We start from the raw sequence: 19111 nt of genomic DNA on the forward strand, positions 1-19111 counted from the left end.
ACCGAAAAGGTTTCATGGATGTGGCTGTTAGAATTCCTGCTCCATGATTGCAGTCATGGGATTGTTCTCTTTCACATGACGGTATATGTTTTGATTCCACAGGGTGGGAAGTGACGGAAACAGGATGTTTGTGTTCCTGTGTTCTGTGAAGTGGGACTATTGTCCTTTGTTCTTTTTCTCTTTGCTGTCTGATGCTAGAGAGAGAGGGAGCCATGTTGCAGTGCTCTCTGTGTGTTTATATGTAAATAAAGTAGATTAGCCAAAATGCTGAGTTGCTGAGGTCTGTCACGCAAGTTGCGCAAACTCAGCGGATTCCTAAGTGTGCCGAAGTCTGTTGGCATCAGTCGCTGTGATGTTCGGGCAGAAGAAAGCTTTTGAAGCTCCTGAACAATCGACTAGGAAGGAGAGAACATGCCAGTTGGGCATGTGTCTCTGCCAGGGTTCTACTCGAGTGTAGGCTGAACTCCTGACAGTGGCCACCTACTTTGCAGTCCTTGTGTACTGAAAGCTAACTGTCCTTCCTTCCTTCCTTCCTTCCTTCCTTCCTTCCTTCCTTCCTTCCCCACCCGACTACAGCGAATGTCTGCACAAGAGACCATTCCAGTAATGAATGGTGTCTCCAGCTCAGAAGGCGAAGATTACAACCACTGGTCCGACAGGAAGCCTCCTCAGCCTAAGTCCTTATCCCCACCCCAAACTCAGAAGCAGCTGAGCGACTCTTATTCCAACACGCTTCCCGTGCGCAAAAGTGTCATGCCGAAAAACAGCTACGCAACCAGTAAGTCAATCTCTCTCTCTCTCTCTCTTGAGTTTACTGGCATGTTCTGTATTCTGTATATTTGTATTATTTCCAGGGCTCTGCATTTTGATGTTTGGAATGTTTGCTGTAAGCCGCTTTGGGCACAGCTCATGGTGCAAAAAGAGGCATATGAGTAAATCCAGCCATCATTCTCTCAGCAGGCAGGTGGATATTTAGACAACCTTGCAGCAAATTCTCACCTTTTTTTTCTTTTTTCTATTTTTTTGGAGTGAACCATCCTTCTGATGCTGGGTGGAATAGCCACTGATATTGTTTCAGCATCAGTGAAGTGGGAGAAGGGGCATCGAAACACATGGAGGAGGGTGGCACAAAACTCCCTCACCTGGATTCCCTTCTGCCCCATCACCTATAGGACAATAGCACTAAGATCAGAGCTAAGTCCCTGCCTGTTGCCTTTTGCTGTCAAAAGAGCAGGCAGAGGCTTAGTGCTTAGATCACAGTTAGAAGATTCCTGTGCCTGATGTCACGTGACATCAGGTGACTGGCAAGTGGGCATGGTTTGCCCAAAATGGACTTGTGGGGCAAATACAAAGGCTTGGCGCGTCTAATTAGACACACAGCCTGGACGTTCTCAACTGTAGCTCCAAATGGTTCTAGCACTCTGCCCATTTCTGTATAATTTTAGAAGAAAAGAGCCATATAGGGATAGCATATTTTTTGCAGCAATGTTCATAACAACAGGTACAAGCTAGACTCCCGTATCTGCTGCTGCTTGGTTGTAGCAGTGGATGAGTAATCTCTCTCTGCAGGGTAAGGCAAAGTTCATGGCATTGGACAATGGGTTATCCTACTGTGTTGCCACTGCTCCTTTCTGTGCCATGACAAACAGACATATACCTTAAACCTTATTTAATATTTGTTTTAACAAGGAGATTGCACAGTGCTCCATGTCCATGTGGGTATTCCATGCCAGGAAACTCACCCAGCCTTTCTTTTCCCTCCTGTCCCCGCTCCTTCGCTGCCATTCACAAGCAGGAGGGAAAGGTTTAGGGTGATGAATGAAACGTTGGGTGCAATAGCGAGCTTTGTTTTGCACAGCAAAAACAAAAATAATAGTGGGGTGTTGGGAAAGTTACCTTGACCCCAAAGCCTGCAAAATAAGGACTCTTATGGGAGAGTGGTCCATTAAGTGGTCGATATTAAGAATTTGCTCAAGGCCATGTGGCACAATTATGAGGGATGCAGATTAAAACACTGGGGGTTTTTCTTGGACACCTGCATTACTGTACTTGTGTTGCCAACAGTGAAGTAAGAGATTTTATGAGTATGTATGAGTAATATGTTAGTTAGGTGGTACTGGTGGCTTGGGAAGCAAACCATTCAACGCTGTTCCTTTTAGGAGGGCTTGTTCACAATATGTCTCCCATAGATCACGGCCTCGCTCTTTTGTTGTTAGCTCATTCCTTGGAAACTCGCTCTTAACAGAGGGACTGCATTTACTGACACCATCTATCCTTATTTTTCATTAGAAACAAAACTTGTTTGTTAGAAGAATTTTCTTCTGCAACAGAAACAATTCCTCCAAACCAGCACAGAAAACAATGTAAAACCTGTTCTTTGTTAACCTTTTGCGTTGAGATGGCACCCGGCATTTTAAAGTAAAAAGAATGGGCGACATTGTCAAGCCTTGAGTTTTCTTCACATTGAGGGTCCACTAGGAGGGGTGGCGCTTACCTGACCTCCAGTCACCAAAGCCTCTGTGGCTTACCAGGACAGAAGTGGGAGGGGAGAGGCAATAGCAAGGTCAGCAGGGTGCAAATGCGTTGGTGAAGCCAATCCAGTGCTCCCCCCAGTGCCCTTGCAACACACTGACCTCCCCACTGCCTCACCCTTCCCCCTCTTGTAAGCCACAGCAAAGCTGGCGATGGGTGGTCCAGTAAATGCCCCTTGCCACACCAGCCACTGCTCAGTGTAGACCAGCTTATGAAACTGGCGAGAGCCAGTTCTGATATTCCAGGGTGAGAGTTCCAGTCCTGCGAGCCAGCTTCGTTAATCCTTTTCTTTTCCCACGCCAGCTGAAAACAAGACTCTGCCCCGTTCCAGCTCCATGGCAGCAGGGCTGGAAAAGAACGGCCGGACAAGAGTACGAGCCATCTTCTCTCATGCTGCCGGGGATAACACCACCCTGCTGAGCTTCAAGGAAGGGGACCTCATTACGTTGCTAGTGCCTGAGGCCAGAGACGGGTGGCACTACGGAGAGAGCGAGAAGACAAAATTGTGAGTGTGGTTGCTTCTGAGTCTTGAGAATATGTGTGTGTGGGGGGGGGTCCCTCTTAAAAGTGTTCATGGGGCATCTTCTTTATCCGAGTACCTGGAGGCAGTACTTCTGCCTTGCCTCTCTTGCACTCAGGTGTCTTGGCTTCTGAACATTCGCACGCATACCATAGCCCAGATCAAAGCTGGGATGATGGCGTCTGTGTTGTTGGTCCAGTATCTTATAAGAAGGTAGGGTCAGAAGGCCAAGCACGAAAAGTTCCAAAACTGTGCAAGCCAGTATTTATTGGGGGGGAAACAGTGTATTTTGTGCATGGGGCTCTTCTTCACACTCTCCTTCTTCGAAACACATCTTGACTTTCCAGTAAATCGGGGTGGGTAAGCATTTTTTGGGCCCAACTCTCTTGAGAGCCACAGGACAGCAGTGGGTATGGCCAAAAGTGGTCCATTCCCCATGCATGGACGTACATCCCAGTCACCCCTTCTCTGGTATACTATAGCGCTGGAGCAGAGAATGGGGGCTTATTCCCTATTGCCCCCTCTGTGCTGCAGCCCTCTAGTGGCGAAGGGGCATTAGGAATAATAGCTACAGTAATACCTCCGTGAACGTCCGCCTTGACTAGCGTCCATTCCGGCGAACGTCGGCAGCAAACCCGGAAGTACCGGAACGGGTTACTTCCGGGTTTGCCGCTCGCGCATGTGCAGAAGCACAAACCTGCCCTGCGCCCTTTTTGGCTAGCGGCCGGGGCTCCGGAATGGATCCCGGTCGCAAAACGAGGTATGACTGTAATAGGGAAAAAGATAATCAGATCGGTCTTCTGATGAGCAGGGGGAGGCCTGCATCTTAATGGCGCTAAACTGGGCAGAGAAGTTGAAGCCTAGCACCATGATGACAATGAAAATTGCTTGGTGCTCTGATCTGATTATCTGTTTTTTTTTAAACCCCCTGAGGTAACCAAACTGGGCCAGGGGGCTGGATGAGGCATGCAAGTTCGCCACTCCTGGCAGTAAATGATGCCTATGACCATTTTGGAAAATATCCTTTACACTTTTTATCTTGTGTGTTGCACTGTGGTTGGAGTTTGGTGTGCCAACATGCGGAACGCATAATGAACAGCTCTGCCCTCTGCTTTGAAGCTCCCACACTGTGGAAGGAAGAAGTCTTAACCGGTGTTAAGCATGCCAAAGGGAAGTTAAAAGGAATGGCAGAAATTGCAGGCCTTTTCACTCCTAGAGTGTCTGTGGCATAACATAGAACAAAAGCTGTTGCTGGGTTAGACTGCTACAGCAGGGCTCGCTTTTTTGCACAATGTGTTTGCTAAGGAGTAGAGGAGAGCTTGTTGCTTGGCAACGGTTGTGTAGGTAGGTAAGCTCCTCCACAATCCCGGAGTGTTTGTGAGCTCTCACATAACCAGGATCTTGAGTCTTAAAAGGTCCTAAATCTGGAGCTACAGCGTTCTCCAGTATTTCTCCCAGCAATTACCATTCTTTCCAGGGGGTCTGGGAAGAACTGAATCTCTAAGCGCAAGATTCAGGTGGCCTGCTTCAAATGGCAATTGCCCAAGTAAATTGCTGGCCTGATAAGCAGAATTGGGCCTTGAAGCCTTTAAGGTCAAAGGAGAGTTCGCTGACATGCACTTGAGTTAATAATTTAGCCCAAATGGATGCCCACACGGTGAGAGGTGATACTGGCAATAGGGGCAGTTTGGCTGGTGAGCCTCTACAGCAGGGATGGGTAATGTTTATTCGTTGAAGGGCCACATTTACCCTTTGACAACCCTTCAGGGGCCACATGTCAGTGGTGGGTGTTGGATGCTGATCAGCTGAGGAGGGGGAGTTACTGCTGCTCCTTTTTCATTTGGTGTTGATCTCATGACTGCATCCTGCCACCCCCGAGTCAAAAACCCCTCACCTATCAAAAATACAGAACATGCCGCAAGAAAGTGTCCAAAATTACTTGGTTTGGAAAACATGGTTTGGAATTTGAGGCTCATACAAAATGTACAAGAGCCTTGAACCTGGGCAAATTCGACTGAGGGAGGTAGGCTGCCCAGTGCTGTGATTGTAGCAGTTTTAAGTGGGGGTCCCCCCCCTCCAGTGTAAGAGAGAGAAATGACTTTTAACTCGTCCTTCTGTTAATCTGTACCATAGGAGAGGCTGGTTTCCTTTCTCCTACACACGTGTGCTGGACAGTGATGGGAGCGAAAGGTTGCACATGAGGTAAGAAGGTTGTGTTGTCTGCTGGCTTCCACAGAAACATGTGGCGTTTGAATGACGTTTGTATTTATAGAGATCAGCCCTGCCCTTGCTGAGCCAGAATCAGTACCTGTCTTGCATTGCCCTCTTTCTGGCTCCTCTTTTGTCATTAACCAGCCGTACCTGCCTCAAGTTTGTCAAACCAGTATGGCAGGCTTTGCTGCCAAAATATTTGGTGGGTGTCTGTCTGCCCCCCCCTCTCTCTCCCTGTGTGTGTGTGTGTGTGTGTGTGTGTGTGAGAGAGAGAGAGAGAGAGAGAGAGAGAGAGAGAGAGAGAGAGAGAAGGAACAGCCCAAAGCAAATATACTTTTGATGGAACGACTCCTACCGCAATGTTTTGTTAGTGATAAACACAATGGGCACGGATGACTAAAATTGAAAGAACCCAGGCCTGGGTGTGGGGGAAAGAATGAAGAAAAATCTGCATAAGTAGATGCTATGGCATCTAGAGAGAGAGAGAGATTTGCTGGGCTTGTAAGTCAGCATTGATTCCTCAGCTGAAAGTGAGGAAGGGGTCATTTCAATGAAAGCATTCAGATGATTTACTTATTTGTTTTATTTAAGATGTTTCTATACCCCACCCTTTGGTAAAAAAAAAAAAGAAGAAGAAAGCTCACAGAGAAGCTTACAGAAGTCAATCCGAAGCTGGTCCCTGCTCCTGGGTTTGCAGTCTCGAAACGCACGACACTAGAGGAAAAATGAATGGCAGGGAGGAGGGTTAAAACAAGCTCAAGCACGATTCCTTTAGTGCACTCACACTGTTCTGTCTATGCAATTTCTGGCGGTCTAGAAGACAGAGAGAGGGAGGCCTACATCCTAATCAAATAACAGTGGCAGTTCTCACTGTCTTGCCCTTGATAAAGAGCAGTCCCTCCCTGGAAGCAGCTTTTGCTCTCCCCCCCCCCCCCGCCCCCGGTCATATTCGGGAGCAGAGCAGGGAACAATATCCAGGCCAAGAGGGACAAGGTGGCTCCTGTCACACAATTCTTCCCTCAAGTCATCTGACAGTTGGAAAATTTCCAGGAGGGGACTTGATGGATTTATCTCCCTCCCTTGCCAATTTCAGTTGTGGCTGCCTTGCCCTCCCTTGAAGTCCTCTTCTCCCCTCACCCCAAATCAAATCCAGGATCATAGCTGGTGACAGGCCAGGAGCACAAAATAACTCATTTCCTCAGGCAGCGGACTTAATGGCAGTTAGATATGTTAGTAATTGGCTTCTCTGGCCATCCTCAAGTAAGACGGTCATGAAGAGAGCAAGTTGGTGGCTTAAGTGCTGGGAAAGTACTCCTAGCAAAAATTCTGTGAAGTAAGGAAATGTTGTCGTTGTAATCATTGCCATCAATTTATTTATATCCCGCCTTTTCCTCTGACGGGACTCAAGCCGGCTTACATATAAAAATGAGAAGTGATAAAAACATAGAAAGCCAATTTTCCTACGTTTGCTAAGCAAATTTTATCTATTTCTTCAGCCAAGGGAAAAGCAGTAGCACAGGGAACCTGCTGGACAAAGATGACATCCCCCCTCCAGATTACAGCATGTCTTCCCGAGCTTTCCAGTCACAGAATGTCAACACCTTCAAACAGAGGCCGTACAGCGTGGCAGTGCCTGCTTTTGCCCAGGTGAGGAACCTTACTGGGAGGGGAGAGGCACTGTCTGTTGGTGGATGAAACCTGCCTTAACTGCCTGCAGCAAATTTGAATTTTCAGAGCATGAAAGTTCTGCTTTTGGCAGCGGCATTTTATTTTCCTGATGTCAAACTGCTGCTTTTCTTTTTTTCAAAGAAAGCTTATTGTTACATCTAGAGCAGGGTTTCCCCAAACGTGGGTCTCCAACTGTTCTTGGACTACAACTCCCATCATCTCTAGGTAGCGGGAGCAGTGGTCATGGATGGTGGGAACGGCCTGAGATTGGGCTGTGAGTGTTAAAAGTTGCTTTTCTACTTCACAGCTCTGAGCAAAGAGCTTGCAGCTTCTGTCTAGACCCGGGGTGCAAATGTTGGCGGACTACAACTCCCATTGTTCCTGGCTCTGCTGGGAGCTGGAGTCCAGCAACATCTGGAGGGCCCACAGGCTCCCCACGCCTGTTCCACTGGCTGGCTAGAAGTTCCAGCATGCATGAGAGGGTTCCAAAACTGAGAGAGAACCTGCAAGATGTGTGGGCCTGTGGTTGGGAGAACTAAGCTGCCTCACCTAGGCAAGAAAGCTGAAAGCACCTATATGCCAGGGTGGTTTTAACTGAGCAGCACTAGCAACATCTGTTTAGGTTTATTCCTCCCAGTGGGGACAGAGGAGTAATGGTGGATGGATTTTACTGGGGGTGTGAATTATTTGCATTTTGTGGAATGTTCACTGGGCTGTATGCAACAAGATATCCAAGCCCTTCCCCCCAACCTTTCGGGATATATTCACTTGGGTTTCTCCCCACCCCCACGTTTCCTGTTGCCCATAAAGTATTTGGAGACTTCTCCAGGGTAGAATGCTGGGAGGCAGTAAAGCCACTCTCTCTCGATGCAGCAGCTAAACCTAGCCTCTCTTTATGGCAGACTCTAGTTTCTTGCATGTGCCGCACCTGCAGAAAATGAAGTTGCCCTTGTTTTCTGTAGCCAAGCAGCAGCAGCAGAGCTGGGCCCAAAGCACAGAGCTGCGTCTGCGCCTTGGGTGGATGGGAGGTCGTTTTGCTAAAAGGAGTCCTGGTTGAGGCACTGCTGAAGTGAACATTCTCCAAGTGTCTGTTTTCTAACCTAGGTCTTTTTACGAGCAGGTGAGGCTTAACTTGCCAACAGGTGCTTATGTTCATTATTTGTAGGAGTACGTTATGCCCTACGGTTGTGCAATTAATGAATATTCCAATGGCCTCTGCCAACTGCTACCTGCCTCCTACCAGCCTTATCCTAGGTCAACAGCCGTAAGTCCCAAGAACGCAATGTTTCCATTGGGGTTTCTGGGGCCTGTTTTCTGCCTGTTGCGTCTTTGTGGCTTACCCAACCTGGGTAATCCTGCCCCCTCTCTCCTTCCCATCCGCATTCTTCCAAAATAATGCATTTTTGGGGAAGTGGAATGAATCAGAAGGAGAAGCACGAACAGAAACTATGGAGAATAAATGAACCCATTGGGAAATTATTGATGGGTGAGGCACAAAGAGTGGCAGTAAAACAGCAACGCAAATACCCAACTGGTAACATTTGGCCGTTCTATGAGTGTCTACTGCTAGAAATGGGTTGCTCACCCGTCAACAAAGCTTATTCCCCCCCCCCTTTCAGGTTTTTAAATCATAGAGAACAGGTAGCTAACATGGTGTCCTTCAATTGACTAGTTGAGCAGCTGTGCTGCTGTTTGGTTGAGTCTAGTCTTCTTGACTCTTCTTGAGCCACAGCGGTTGCCATTGTAGTGCCCTTCAGAAACAGCTTGATTGCCAAACTTTGGCCATGTGGACTAGGGCTGATGTGAATCCCGACAACTTCATCCGTTCCCCCTGGCACAAGTGAGCCTGGCAGACTCGACTCAACCAAATAAGACTAGTTGTTAAGTAAAAAGGTTGAGGGGATGGATGGAAAGATGCAGATAAAATCAACCAAGGTGACTGGAAAGCAAAAGGAGGCTCACTAGTTGGAAAACGTTTGCTGCTGAAGCCAGTATTTTGCAGAAGGTGTCATATTTTTCTGAGCTGCTTTGAGCTCAACTTTGTTGTTAGTAAAGCAGGATACAAATATTAAATCAAAGGCAGATAATCGGGGACGCTTATTGCTGTCTAAAGATATTTATAGCTGGGACAAAACAGCAGTATTTTGGTTACAGAAGAAGCTAGGGCAGTGGAACCGACAAAACTGCAATTTTTAACTGAGCATAACTGTGATAAGATTAAATTACAAAATAATGGTAGTTTTGTTATTTGTCCGGAACAGGAAAATAGTTTGGTTTCTTAAATGACTGGTTCTGAGGCTTTGACTTGGAAGCCTCCCTTCCCACAACCCCGGCCCCATTGCAGATAGATGAAGCTTTGTTATTCCTGCCAATAGGTTCTATGGCTAATGACCCTTAGTGAGACTTGGCTTGGGTTAAAAGCTAAACATGGAGTTTAAACTTGATTGAGTGTTGCCCCAGCATTTATGCTACAGACCATCAGCCCTGCGCAGCTGAAAATTGCTGCCTGGTGGGAAACCTTGATATTTTTGTCCAGAATAATAAGTGGTATTTTTAAGCAAGGAGAAGGAGGAAGTGACTGGAGTTTTCCAGGGAACATCCATAGTCCTCCTTGGCTTGCTGCATTTGGCTTCGCTGCAGCAAGCATAGCCCAAAGGGTTTGAGCAGGGCTGTGTGTTCAAAATGTAAGGCACATGCATGCCTGCTGGAGCTCCCCAAGCTCACAATATCCCCCTTAAATGTTGATGGGACTTTGAAATGCATCACATCCAGGCTTGTGATTTGACTTCTCCTGGGACCCATTCGAGCAGGAAAAATAAGTGTCCGTCGTTTTCTTTATATGTACCCATCGGAGCATGGGGATGAAAGAGGCAGGCTGCATTTCTCTGTGTGCTGCTGCTTCTGTTTCATCCATCTCGCTGATGCTTGGAAGCCATCGCTTTGGCATTTTCTTTTGAAGACAATCCTCAAAAGAGATGAGACTATGCAGAGTCCTGTGCTTGCTTCCACCAGACATTGCAATGCCACCAACCTGCTTTTTCCACAGGGTGTTTTTGCAACAGCCCAGCAGCAGCAGCCTGCACTGCAACTAAAAGTTAAGAGACCTCTTCTGTCCCAAGTCAAAGCTGAAATGTCAGAGCTCAGTTTTTATCCTTCTCCTTCTACAGCTTTTGCTGCCCAAAGTCATATTCTGGTGAAAGGGACGTACCTTCTTACCATTCACTCTATGGCTTTGGTAGCTAAATCCTTCTTGAGACCCAAACACTTTGACTCTGCGCCAGAAAACCATTGATTGTCAGTGTTGCTTTTATTTTTCTTCCATTGCTGTATTTTGGCAAATGTGGTTTCTTCTGCTGAATGACACCCTTGCTTTCTTTTTGTTCTCATCCACAGGGACTGGATGACTATGGAGCAAGACCCTCAAGCAGGTAAGAGGCTTGGACTTTTGAACCCATCATAGATATATAAACACACACACACACACACACACACACACACACACACGAGACAGCAGTATCCCTGGATTGCATACAACCACTTCCCCAAGCATTTGGTGCACTCTGAAACCGGCAATTTCCAGGGCTTAACAGCCACCTGCCTTTAAGTGCAGGATACAAGGAGTTTAGGTTTTGATGTATTTACATTTATTTTATCCCTTCTTCTGCCTGGAACCCAGCATGTGCATGGATACCAGGTGGTCTCCCATCTAGACAACTATGGTTTGTTGAAGCAGCAGTGAGCTCAATTGCCTGCCCTGCTTTTCCCTCTCTTCGTGAATTCCAAGCATTCCTTGCAAACCAGAGCTAAACTGTGGTTTTTCTCAGTCTTAGTTGGTAGGGAGCAGCCAAGTACTGTACATGAGAGGACGGAAGGTATTGGGGGACAGGACAGCGCTGGTAATAGCTTTCTGGACTGTGAAATATCAGGCATGTAAAAAGAATTCACTTATAGCAGAAAGCTTTCAAAAAAGCTATTTATTATAGGAATCAGAGACTTCAAAACCCACGGTAAAACAATACTTTTTATTAGATCTAATCAAAATGTCACAGAATAGTGAGCAAGCTTTCAAATTCTCCATATTTTTTTAGTTGTTAAGCACATGGCAGCGGGCAGCAGGGTAGAGATGCGCGTTGAACCTGCAGCAAATCTCAAAAGCGCAGTGGGGCAGCCTAATAGTATCTTTCGGCTTTTAGTAGTCTCTTCCCCCGGCCCCCCGCAAGCTTCTAGGCCAAAGGGGATACTGCATGGCACTCGAGATGTGTTGCTGCTTTGGTTCTTGTCCATCGGATGCTTTTTCCTTTCGTGGTGCAAGTGCGGTTTGGCAGTATCCTGTCCTTTTTCTTTCTATTCCACAGCGGCAGTGGCACTTTGGTATCAACAGTGTGAGAGAAGGAACCTTGACTAGAAATGGCAGCTGCTGCTTGGAAGAGTTTTCTGCTTCTCTTCTCTTTCTTTCTTTTTCTTTTCTTTTCTTTTCCTTCTGCACAATTTCCTCCCAACTACCCTCTTTTTTTTAAAAAAAGAAAGTCGCTCTTCTCCCCCACCCTGGATTTCTAACTCTTGTGATCGTTAAGGAACCCACGGTGCTGCAACCTTCTCCACACTCCCTGCCACTTGCAAAAGCAAAAACACCCTTCCGAGTAGAAAATATTAAAACGGGAATTGTTAGATTTCGCAGCAGCAGCTGCCGCCGCCTCAATGCAGTTTACATTTAACTCGATGGAAATCCTGCATCTCTCTCTTTCTCATTCTCTCTCTTTGTACTTTGTAAATGGTTTTTTTAAATAAATATATATATATATAAATATAGTCCACAACCCCTTTTCAAAGGCTTTAATGTGAGCTGCACATTAATAGCAAAATACATGGATATTTTTTTTCCTTAAAAAAAAAATTTAAAAAAAAGAAATATCTATATCTAGCTATCTATCTAGATGGATAGTTATAGATAAGATATATCCAGGAACAAATATGCATGGCCTATGGTGTACGTACTGTTATTTCAGATATCTTTATTTGAACTTTACCATGATGCCAGTTTTTTTCTGTCAAAAAAAGGGGGAATGTGCACAGACTGGTTTATAGGGAGGCTGGCTGGAGCAGAGGCTGGTCTCTCAGTGAGGATTGGACTGTTAACCTGATCCAACCAACTGAACTGAGCACCAACCCAGTATTCCTTTTTAAAAGGGGTTTGTTTTATATATACATATAATATATATATATTTTTTGTAGGAAAGTATTGTTACCTCATGGTTAGCACTTTGGGGTAGTGGAGCCAAGTTGGGATTTTGGGGTGTGGGGGGGAAGGAATATTTTGTCCATTTATGCAGCTTTCCAAATCAGTCCAAAGACTTTTTCTTTATGAAAGTGAAGGGTTGGTACTCCCCGCATCCCCCTTTTGCGCAGAGGGGAGGGGGCTGGATGGAAAGAACCACGTGTGTTTTGGGGGTGGGGCGGGGTTTTGAACTTTTGGTGATTTCAGGCAAAGTTCAATTGCTTCATTTCCTAAAACGCTGTCAATCTTCTTTGTGTATTCTTGATTAACTTCAGAGGCAAACCGGGTAGGATTGGAGTTAATGGCTACTGGTATTGCTTCTTCAATCACTGAACTCTGTGAACGTGGCCCCCCTGTTAAAGACTTTCAACACTTTCAGTTCCTGTTGCAAAGTCTACAGTGCAAAGCTGTATTCCTATGACCCCAATGTGATTAAAAATAAATAAATAAGACAGACAAAATGAAACTCAGAGCAAAATATTTTATCTGTATTGGAGGCTGCTGGCAATATTATCTTGACTATATGTATATATATAAAAGATCTATCTCTACACACATAGTAAAAGTTTTATTTGTTTTCTATAATAGACTTGGGGCATATGTAATAAGAACCTCCTTCCATTGTTGTCATAACTTTGCTCAGAAAGACTTTTTACATCCAGGGTATTCTGTAGTAAAAGAATCGATGTAGAAAACAACAAAGCAAAAAAAAAAAAAATAATACACAAAACTTGTGTTAAGGATTGTAAAAGTGATGGGGGAAAAGTTCTGTGTTGTTGTTTTTTAAAAAAAATAAAATAAAAGCAAAGAGTAATAAATAATGATGATGATGACAAATAGTCGAAGAGAAATGTGCCCTGTACCGAGATGTTTGAATAAAAGTTTGATTTCCTTCATCGAGTTGGGCTTGGGTGATTTTCTTCAGGTTTTTTTTTTTTTTAATTGCCTTTGTCACAAACAAGCCCTGCAGTCAACAGTGTGTGTTGCAGGTATTTTCTACACCTCTAGGATGCTGAAAGATCCCATCCTGCCTTCATCAATCTTTTGTCCTCTTTCCTGCTTCATCCCTGTCCAACTGTGATCTCTTGAATGCATGGAGTGCTTTTAATAGCTGTTTTCCCAGTAACCTTTTCAACAGTCCTAAGGATCAAACCGTAATCATTCCCGTATTACAGATGGAATGCTGAGGCCGAGAAAGCAACTTGCTCAAAGGGGCAAGTGGGGCATCTGCCCTGAACCTGAGCTTTTAACGCTGATCTCCTAAATCCAGCAGAAAATTCTTTCCAACAAACCACACGGGTCAGCTGGCAGAATATTAAACAGGATATTTGTCAGGGATTTATCATGGGAGAGCTTAAACCCTGACTAATAGGGGTTTTATCCAGCATCATATGGAATAACCTGTTCAACTGAATTGTCAGGGTTTGTTGGTTGGTTGGTTGGTTTGTTTGTTTGTTTGTTTGCTTAACCAGTTTTTGTCCCTGCAGTTGGTTGTTTTCATCACAGCAGCTTGTTATCGTATCACTGCATAGCAACTACTTTAGTCTAGTGAGCAAGTAGCCTAGCTTCACTAACAGCTGGTCACTACCATACAGAATTGTGAGGATACTTGAGGGTGCAGTAAGCTCAGCCTCTCCCTGTGACTGTATGAGATAAAGCTGGAGCAAGCAGTTGCTTTTCTTCCCACGACCATGTTATATCCATGTGACGATCGAAATTATTACACAGTTGCTTGGCTGCCTGAAGGTTTCAGCATGAAGAGGCTCTGTACAATTATCACCATGTGATCTTTGTTGTGATTTGTCACTCCTTTCCCAAACGCTTCACGAGTCTTGAAAGTTATGAAGACCCAAGTAAAGGGCGACTGTTCTGCGAATTTTATAGAAGAGGAAATAGAGTGTGGGATGTTTTTGGAGGATGACGTTTAAGCCTATATTCCAAGGAGTTGTCATTTCATTTTAGCCTCTGACCAGTCTAGAAAGGACCAGGGCCTCAATTTCTCTTCCCTACAGTTAATCCTTTTAATTGCCATTCATTAGCCATAAGTTGTATAGTGCAGTAACAAATGCAGCTTGCTCAGAGGAAACCCCTCCCACCTGAATGTTGCGTGTCGAAGGGGCATCATCACCCCCTGCTCTAAATAACTGATTCCTCCCCAATTGTTTATGGAGTGTGCATGTGTGCAAAGTACAAATAGCCTCTCTATTTTTCCATTTTTCCATTACAGCTCAGATGTTGAAGTGGCCAGGTTTTGAGAGGTGTCCCCTGACTGTGTATAGTTGTAAGTTCATCATTTTTTTCCCCCACATGCCAACTCCTTTCCCTTTGCTCCCACCTCATTCCTAAGAGCGCTCTGGACAGACTTTTTTTAAATGCTGGTGAAGGGTGGAACCAGAATATAGGGATGGAGGGATGGAAAAAATTACCGCTGCTAAACAGCACTATTGGTGAATTCCGTTCTCCACCGATGATCAGTCAGTTCAGAGCTTGACTCACTCGCTTGCCACTCGGTCCACTGGTTGAAGTTTCTTTGCCTTTTTCTGGCTGACGGAAGCTGGATTCCCTTTCCTCCTCTGACCTTTGGAGCAGTGCTTCCCTTTCTGTAATCCACTCCTACGTCCGCACAACTCCTAGCATAATGCCTACCCCAAACCTCCATGCTCAATGCTCCCCACCATTTTCTTTTCTGCTACATCACTCCTAGGGTTGAATTTTTCATTGGGTGCATCTAAATCTGGGCAGCTCTGGGGTCTCTATCTGGTTTCTAGCTTATTATTAGGAAGCTTTTTGCACAGCCGTAGTGATAATCTGCTAAATTCACTGGACCTCGGGGCCACTGGCTTTCTTACCCCTTTAATGTGATGGACCCCCTCTGGTTTGTTCCTGTTTGGTTTCCTGTCTTCCTGCCAGGGCTCTGTCCTGGAACACAGAAGATCCAGTCCTAAAGTGCAGGGTATGGACATTCATGAACAAAAAGAGCCCTGCACCAGCAATGTCTTTCCATTGACTTATGGGTTACAACAGCTCCATGTGCATGCTGGGAAATGTGTGTATGGAAATGAATATTGAGTTGCTGTCCCAACACTTGAAATCATTTGGTATATCCTGTATGCACAGAGGGTCCCCATACATGTAAAGATATACTGACAAAGAATTAAGTAATGTTTTCTGCACAGCTGCTCATGTTTTCAGTGATCTCTTTGTTTTTGCCCTGTGATTCCTACACCAATATATGTATATACACTTGGGTTTGTACTCCCCACTAGAATTCAAGTCCTAACTGTGTTGTTGAACATGTTGATCCAGGTTACATTAGCCAAGCCAGGTATGTTGATCCAACAGAGTGGAACAAAAGAAGTAATCTCAGAGCCAGGGAAGAAGTATGGTGGTGATAAAATAGATTTAGTTTCTGCTCTCCCTGCCACCCCAACTCTGCACTGAACCTCAGAAACTCAAGGAAGTCTCTATGCTGCTTCTATCAGGCTCTTGGAGCTTACCCCTCCTTTTCTCGTTTGCCATTACAAAAATAGTTAACTATTCTTTGATGAGTCACAGTGTGAACAATCTTCAATACTTTCTCCTCCTGTTTAAGTTCCTTTCAGCTTCAAGAATCTATTTTAGCATCCCCTGGGAGAAAAATGATCTTAGCCTCTGCATTAATTAAGTTGGGAATATTAATTGCCTGTGCTTTAAAAATAGGATAATTAATCTTTGCTGCTGTGAACTGAGCAGACCTTTTTAAATAATCAGCTCTGGCTGCAAAGAGGTGCTTTGCTCCGGAAGAAGGGTGGCACTCCTATCCATACCTGCATTGGGGTGCCTAGTTTCCCCCCCGCCTCTCTTTTTTGGACTGGGGTTTGGGGCTGCTGCCTTAGCTTTTTGTACTTAGGTGTGATGACAGGATTCAAAATCATTGAACTGGAAGGGACCCATGAGGTCGTTCAATATTCAAGATCTGCAATGCAGGGTTCAGTTATAGCATCTCTGGTTAAATACCTTCAGCAATACAATCTGTTCTGTTGAACAGCTTCTGCTGTTAGCAAGTTTCTTCTAATGATTAGCCAAAATCTGTTTTTCCTCTAATTTCTAACCATTGGATTTTAGCCCAGTACCCTGGAGCAATAGAGAACAAGTCTTGCTCTATCAAAATACCTGTGGAACCATTATAATAAACCTGTGTTTTTATTATTGTTTATATTTTGAATTAGATATATGTGGGGGCACCAAAAACTTTTAAGTACTTAGAGCTTCTAAAGGTCTTAATCCAGCCCTCCCTAAGAAATGCCTTCTCTCTTCAGTGATTCTGGTTTCTAGGTCTTCCCATACACTAGAAACTTGTGGAAGTCGCTAAAGCCATTAGATTCCTGTTTGGAACTGCAATTGCCTTTAAGTGCCCTAAACTGGTGTTTTGCTGTGTGAGCATCAAAACCTAATCTTGATGTTGTGCTAACGGTATCTCCAGAATATACTCTTGAGAATATTCTGTTAGGGCAAGACCATCTGTTACCATTATTATTTATCAATAATCTGGTGCTGTGAGTGGATAACATTATTTTGCACTCCTCATTCATTTGGACAATAACATTGAAAAAGGTCACTATTATTATCTGTTTGGGAAACAAAGCTCATTTCTCTGGCCAAGGCCCTTCTAAGAAGTGTTGGTCAAGCATGAGTTTAAACCCCTGGTGCAATATTGGCTAAAAGGTAAAGGTAAAAGGACCCCTGACCGTTAGGTCCAGTCGTGGATGACTCTGGGGTTGCGGCGCTCATCTCGCTTTACTGGCCGAGGGAGCCGGCGTACATCTTCCGGGTCATGGGGCCAGCATGACTAAGCCGCTTCTGGCAAACCAGAGCAGCACACGGAAACGCCATTTACCTTCCCACCAGAGCGGTACCTATTTATCTACTTGCACTTTGACGTGCTTTCGAACTGCTAGGTTGGCAGGACCAGGGACTGAGCAGCGGGAGCTCACCCCGTCGCAGGGATTTGAACCGCCGACCTTCTGATCGGCAAGCCCTAGAGGCTGAGTGGTTTAGACCACAGCGCCTCCCGCAATATTAGCTACCAGTTTGTAATTCTAGATAAGATTAAGCCATTGCCATACATGCCAATTCCCGCTTTATGAAACAATTGCCCAATCCTCTCTTTTAAAAAGCAAAATACTTGTTAGTTTTTGAAGCATGCCTTAAATTTTAAACTACAAGGCAATTAGTTCTCCATAAAATAGGACGGGTTTCTGTCTTTTCTCAGCGTGTTCTCCTTGAGTCAGCTGTACGTGAGCCAGCTTGTTATGCTGGTATCTCAAGTTTTATATATTGGTTTTGTGCATGCTGTGGGGATGCTCAGCTCTTTTTTGTGGGAATTGTGCATCACACATGGGTGCGTAAGGCCTTCTTTTCCTTCATAATCTGCCCTTTCTCCCACTTGCTCCTTTGATGCAACACACTTTCTGTCTACTGTGAGAGACTTTGCAAAAAGCTGAATTCTATCTTGCATCTCATTTAACAGGTGGTTCAAAGCTGATCTGGTTTGGGTGCCCTAATTTGAGCGTTCATACTTGCCAAATGTCTGTGTCCCCAAACCCTTGGGAGAGTTCACCCTACCATTGTGACAATGACATATCCCTCAGAGCACTCTTAACATTGGGAAGAAGAGGGAACAGTGTGTTTTTAAGTCTGATGGCAAGCTAGGGACCAGTGCTAGCCTTCAAACATGGCCTTCGCAGAAGTTGCAGCATTCTGACTTTTGCCTGCATCATGGACATGACTGTCACTGAGAATTGTAAACTTTGAAGCTCAAAGGAATGTAAACACATTCAAGGTAGAAATGGTTCATAACCCAATAGGTTCTTGTGAAGGAGAATTCTGCCTACCTATATATTGGGAAGTTTAACAACATCTGGAGGACCAGATGTTCCACCCTTTGCCTTGACGCATTCTGAACCTGGAATATAATGTACGTTGGTGTTGTATCTACCTGTATGTTTACAGTGCAGTAATACCATGGGGAAATCATGGCACAAAAATACGGGCTGCCTCTTTAGGACAGTTGTGACAACAACAGAGGGCTGGGTGTGAGAGAGATATAAAAATTAGACAAATACAGGTTTTGGCGATTCAAAATTCACCAACAGAACTAGGCAAAAGAATGGTTCCCCCTCACCTTGAAGAAATTGCCTGCCTATTACAATAAGCACCAGTCGGTATTTTGCTTTATTTCTCCTTTAGAGATAGCAGGCAATGTGGTCTTAACATCTGGCCAGTTTTGTGTCACCTGTTTCCTTTCAACATGTGGCCATAACTTGATCTGTTCAGCAATAATCACTTTCAGTCAGCCTTTTTCGCCCTGCAGTTGTAACCGTAACCGTGTAGAAATGGTATTTCATATTTCTATGGCAAAGGAAATAGGTCAAGAGCGGTTCTCCTTAAGCCAGAAAACTGCTCTCGGCTAAATATGGTAAGTGTTAAGACAAAACGAGCGTCTTCGTTTCTCAGACCCTTGCAACAGTGGTAGCAGCGTGGATTAATTCTATTTACTTCCCCTACGAGGAATCACCAGAGGGCAGTTTGGCAGTGCCATTGATTTTCTTGGAAGTGGGAAGCTATGTATTAATGGCTCCCCGCTCAGGTCTGGGGAGTGATTTCCAACAATGCTCCATCACCTAAAACTGCGAGAAACAGCCCTTCAATCCCAAGCAGCGACACAGAAATGGCAAGTGTAAATAAGCACTTAATTTCAAGCGTATTCCACCTGCCAGTATGTTGAGACCACACTGGATGGGGAGGGACAAGAAGACACCGCACGAACTCTGGAGCAAAAAGGCATGACTTCGATAAAAGGGAGTTGATCGTTTTTGTGTGTGAATGTTGTGCTGCCAATGTCTTACATGGGATGTTATGTCTTA

General features: G+C 44.9%; 1 protein-coding gene across 4 annotated transcripts in view; it reads left to right on the plus strand.

The window, feature by feature from the left end:
- BAIAP2 (BAR/IMD domain containing adaptor protein 2) overlaps positions 1 to 19111 on the plus strand; it is a 137401-nt gene that overhangs the window by 109499 nt on the left and 8791 nt on the right. The window contains exons 9-14 of one of the 4 annotated variants that reach the window (XM_083598783.1): positions 577 to 778; positions 2836 to 3037; positions 5186 to 5254; positions 6760 to 6910; positions 10325 to 10359; positions 12482 to 13102. In XM_083598783.1, the coding sequence (XP_083454909.1) occupies positions 577 to 778; positions 2836 to 3037; positions 5186 to 5254; positions 6760 to 6910; positions 10325 to 10359; positions 12482 to 12539 (717 nt within the window). In that variant the 3' untranslated portion in view covers positions 12540 to 13102. Of the gene's footprint in view, positions 1 to 576; positions 779 to 2835; positions 3038 to 5185; positions 5255 to 6759; positions 6911 to 10324; positions 10360 to 11286; positions 13103 to 14433; positions 14488 to 19111 lie in introns of those variants that run through there. The other 3 variants (XM_083598784.1, XM_083598785.1, XM_083598782.1) reach the window with 3 other exon arrangements.

Source organism: Podarcis filfolensis, assembly GCF_964270895.1.
Source record: "Podarcis filfolensis genome assembly, chromosome: 2".
Classification (NCBI taxonomy): Eukaryota; Metazoa; Chordata; class Lepidosauria; order Squamata; family Lacertidae; genus Podarcis; species Podarcis filfolensis.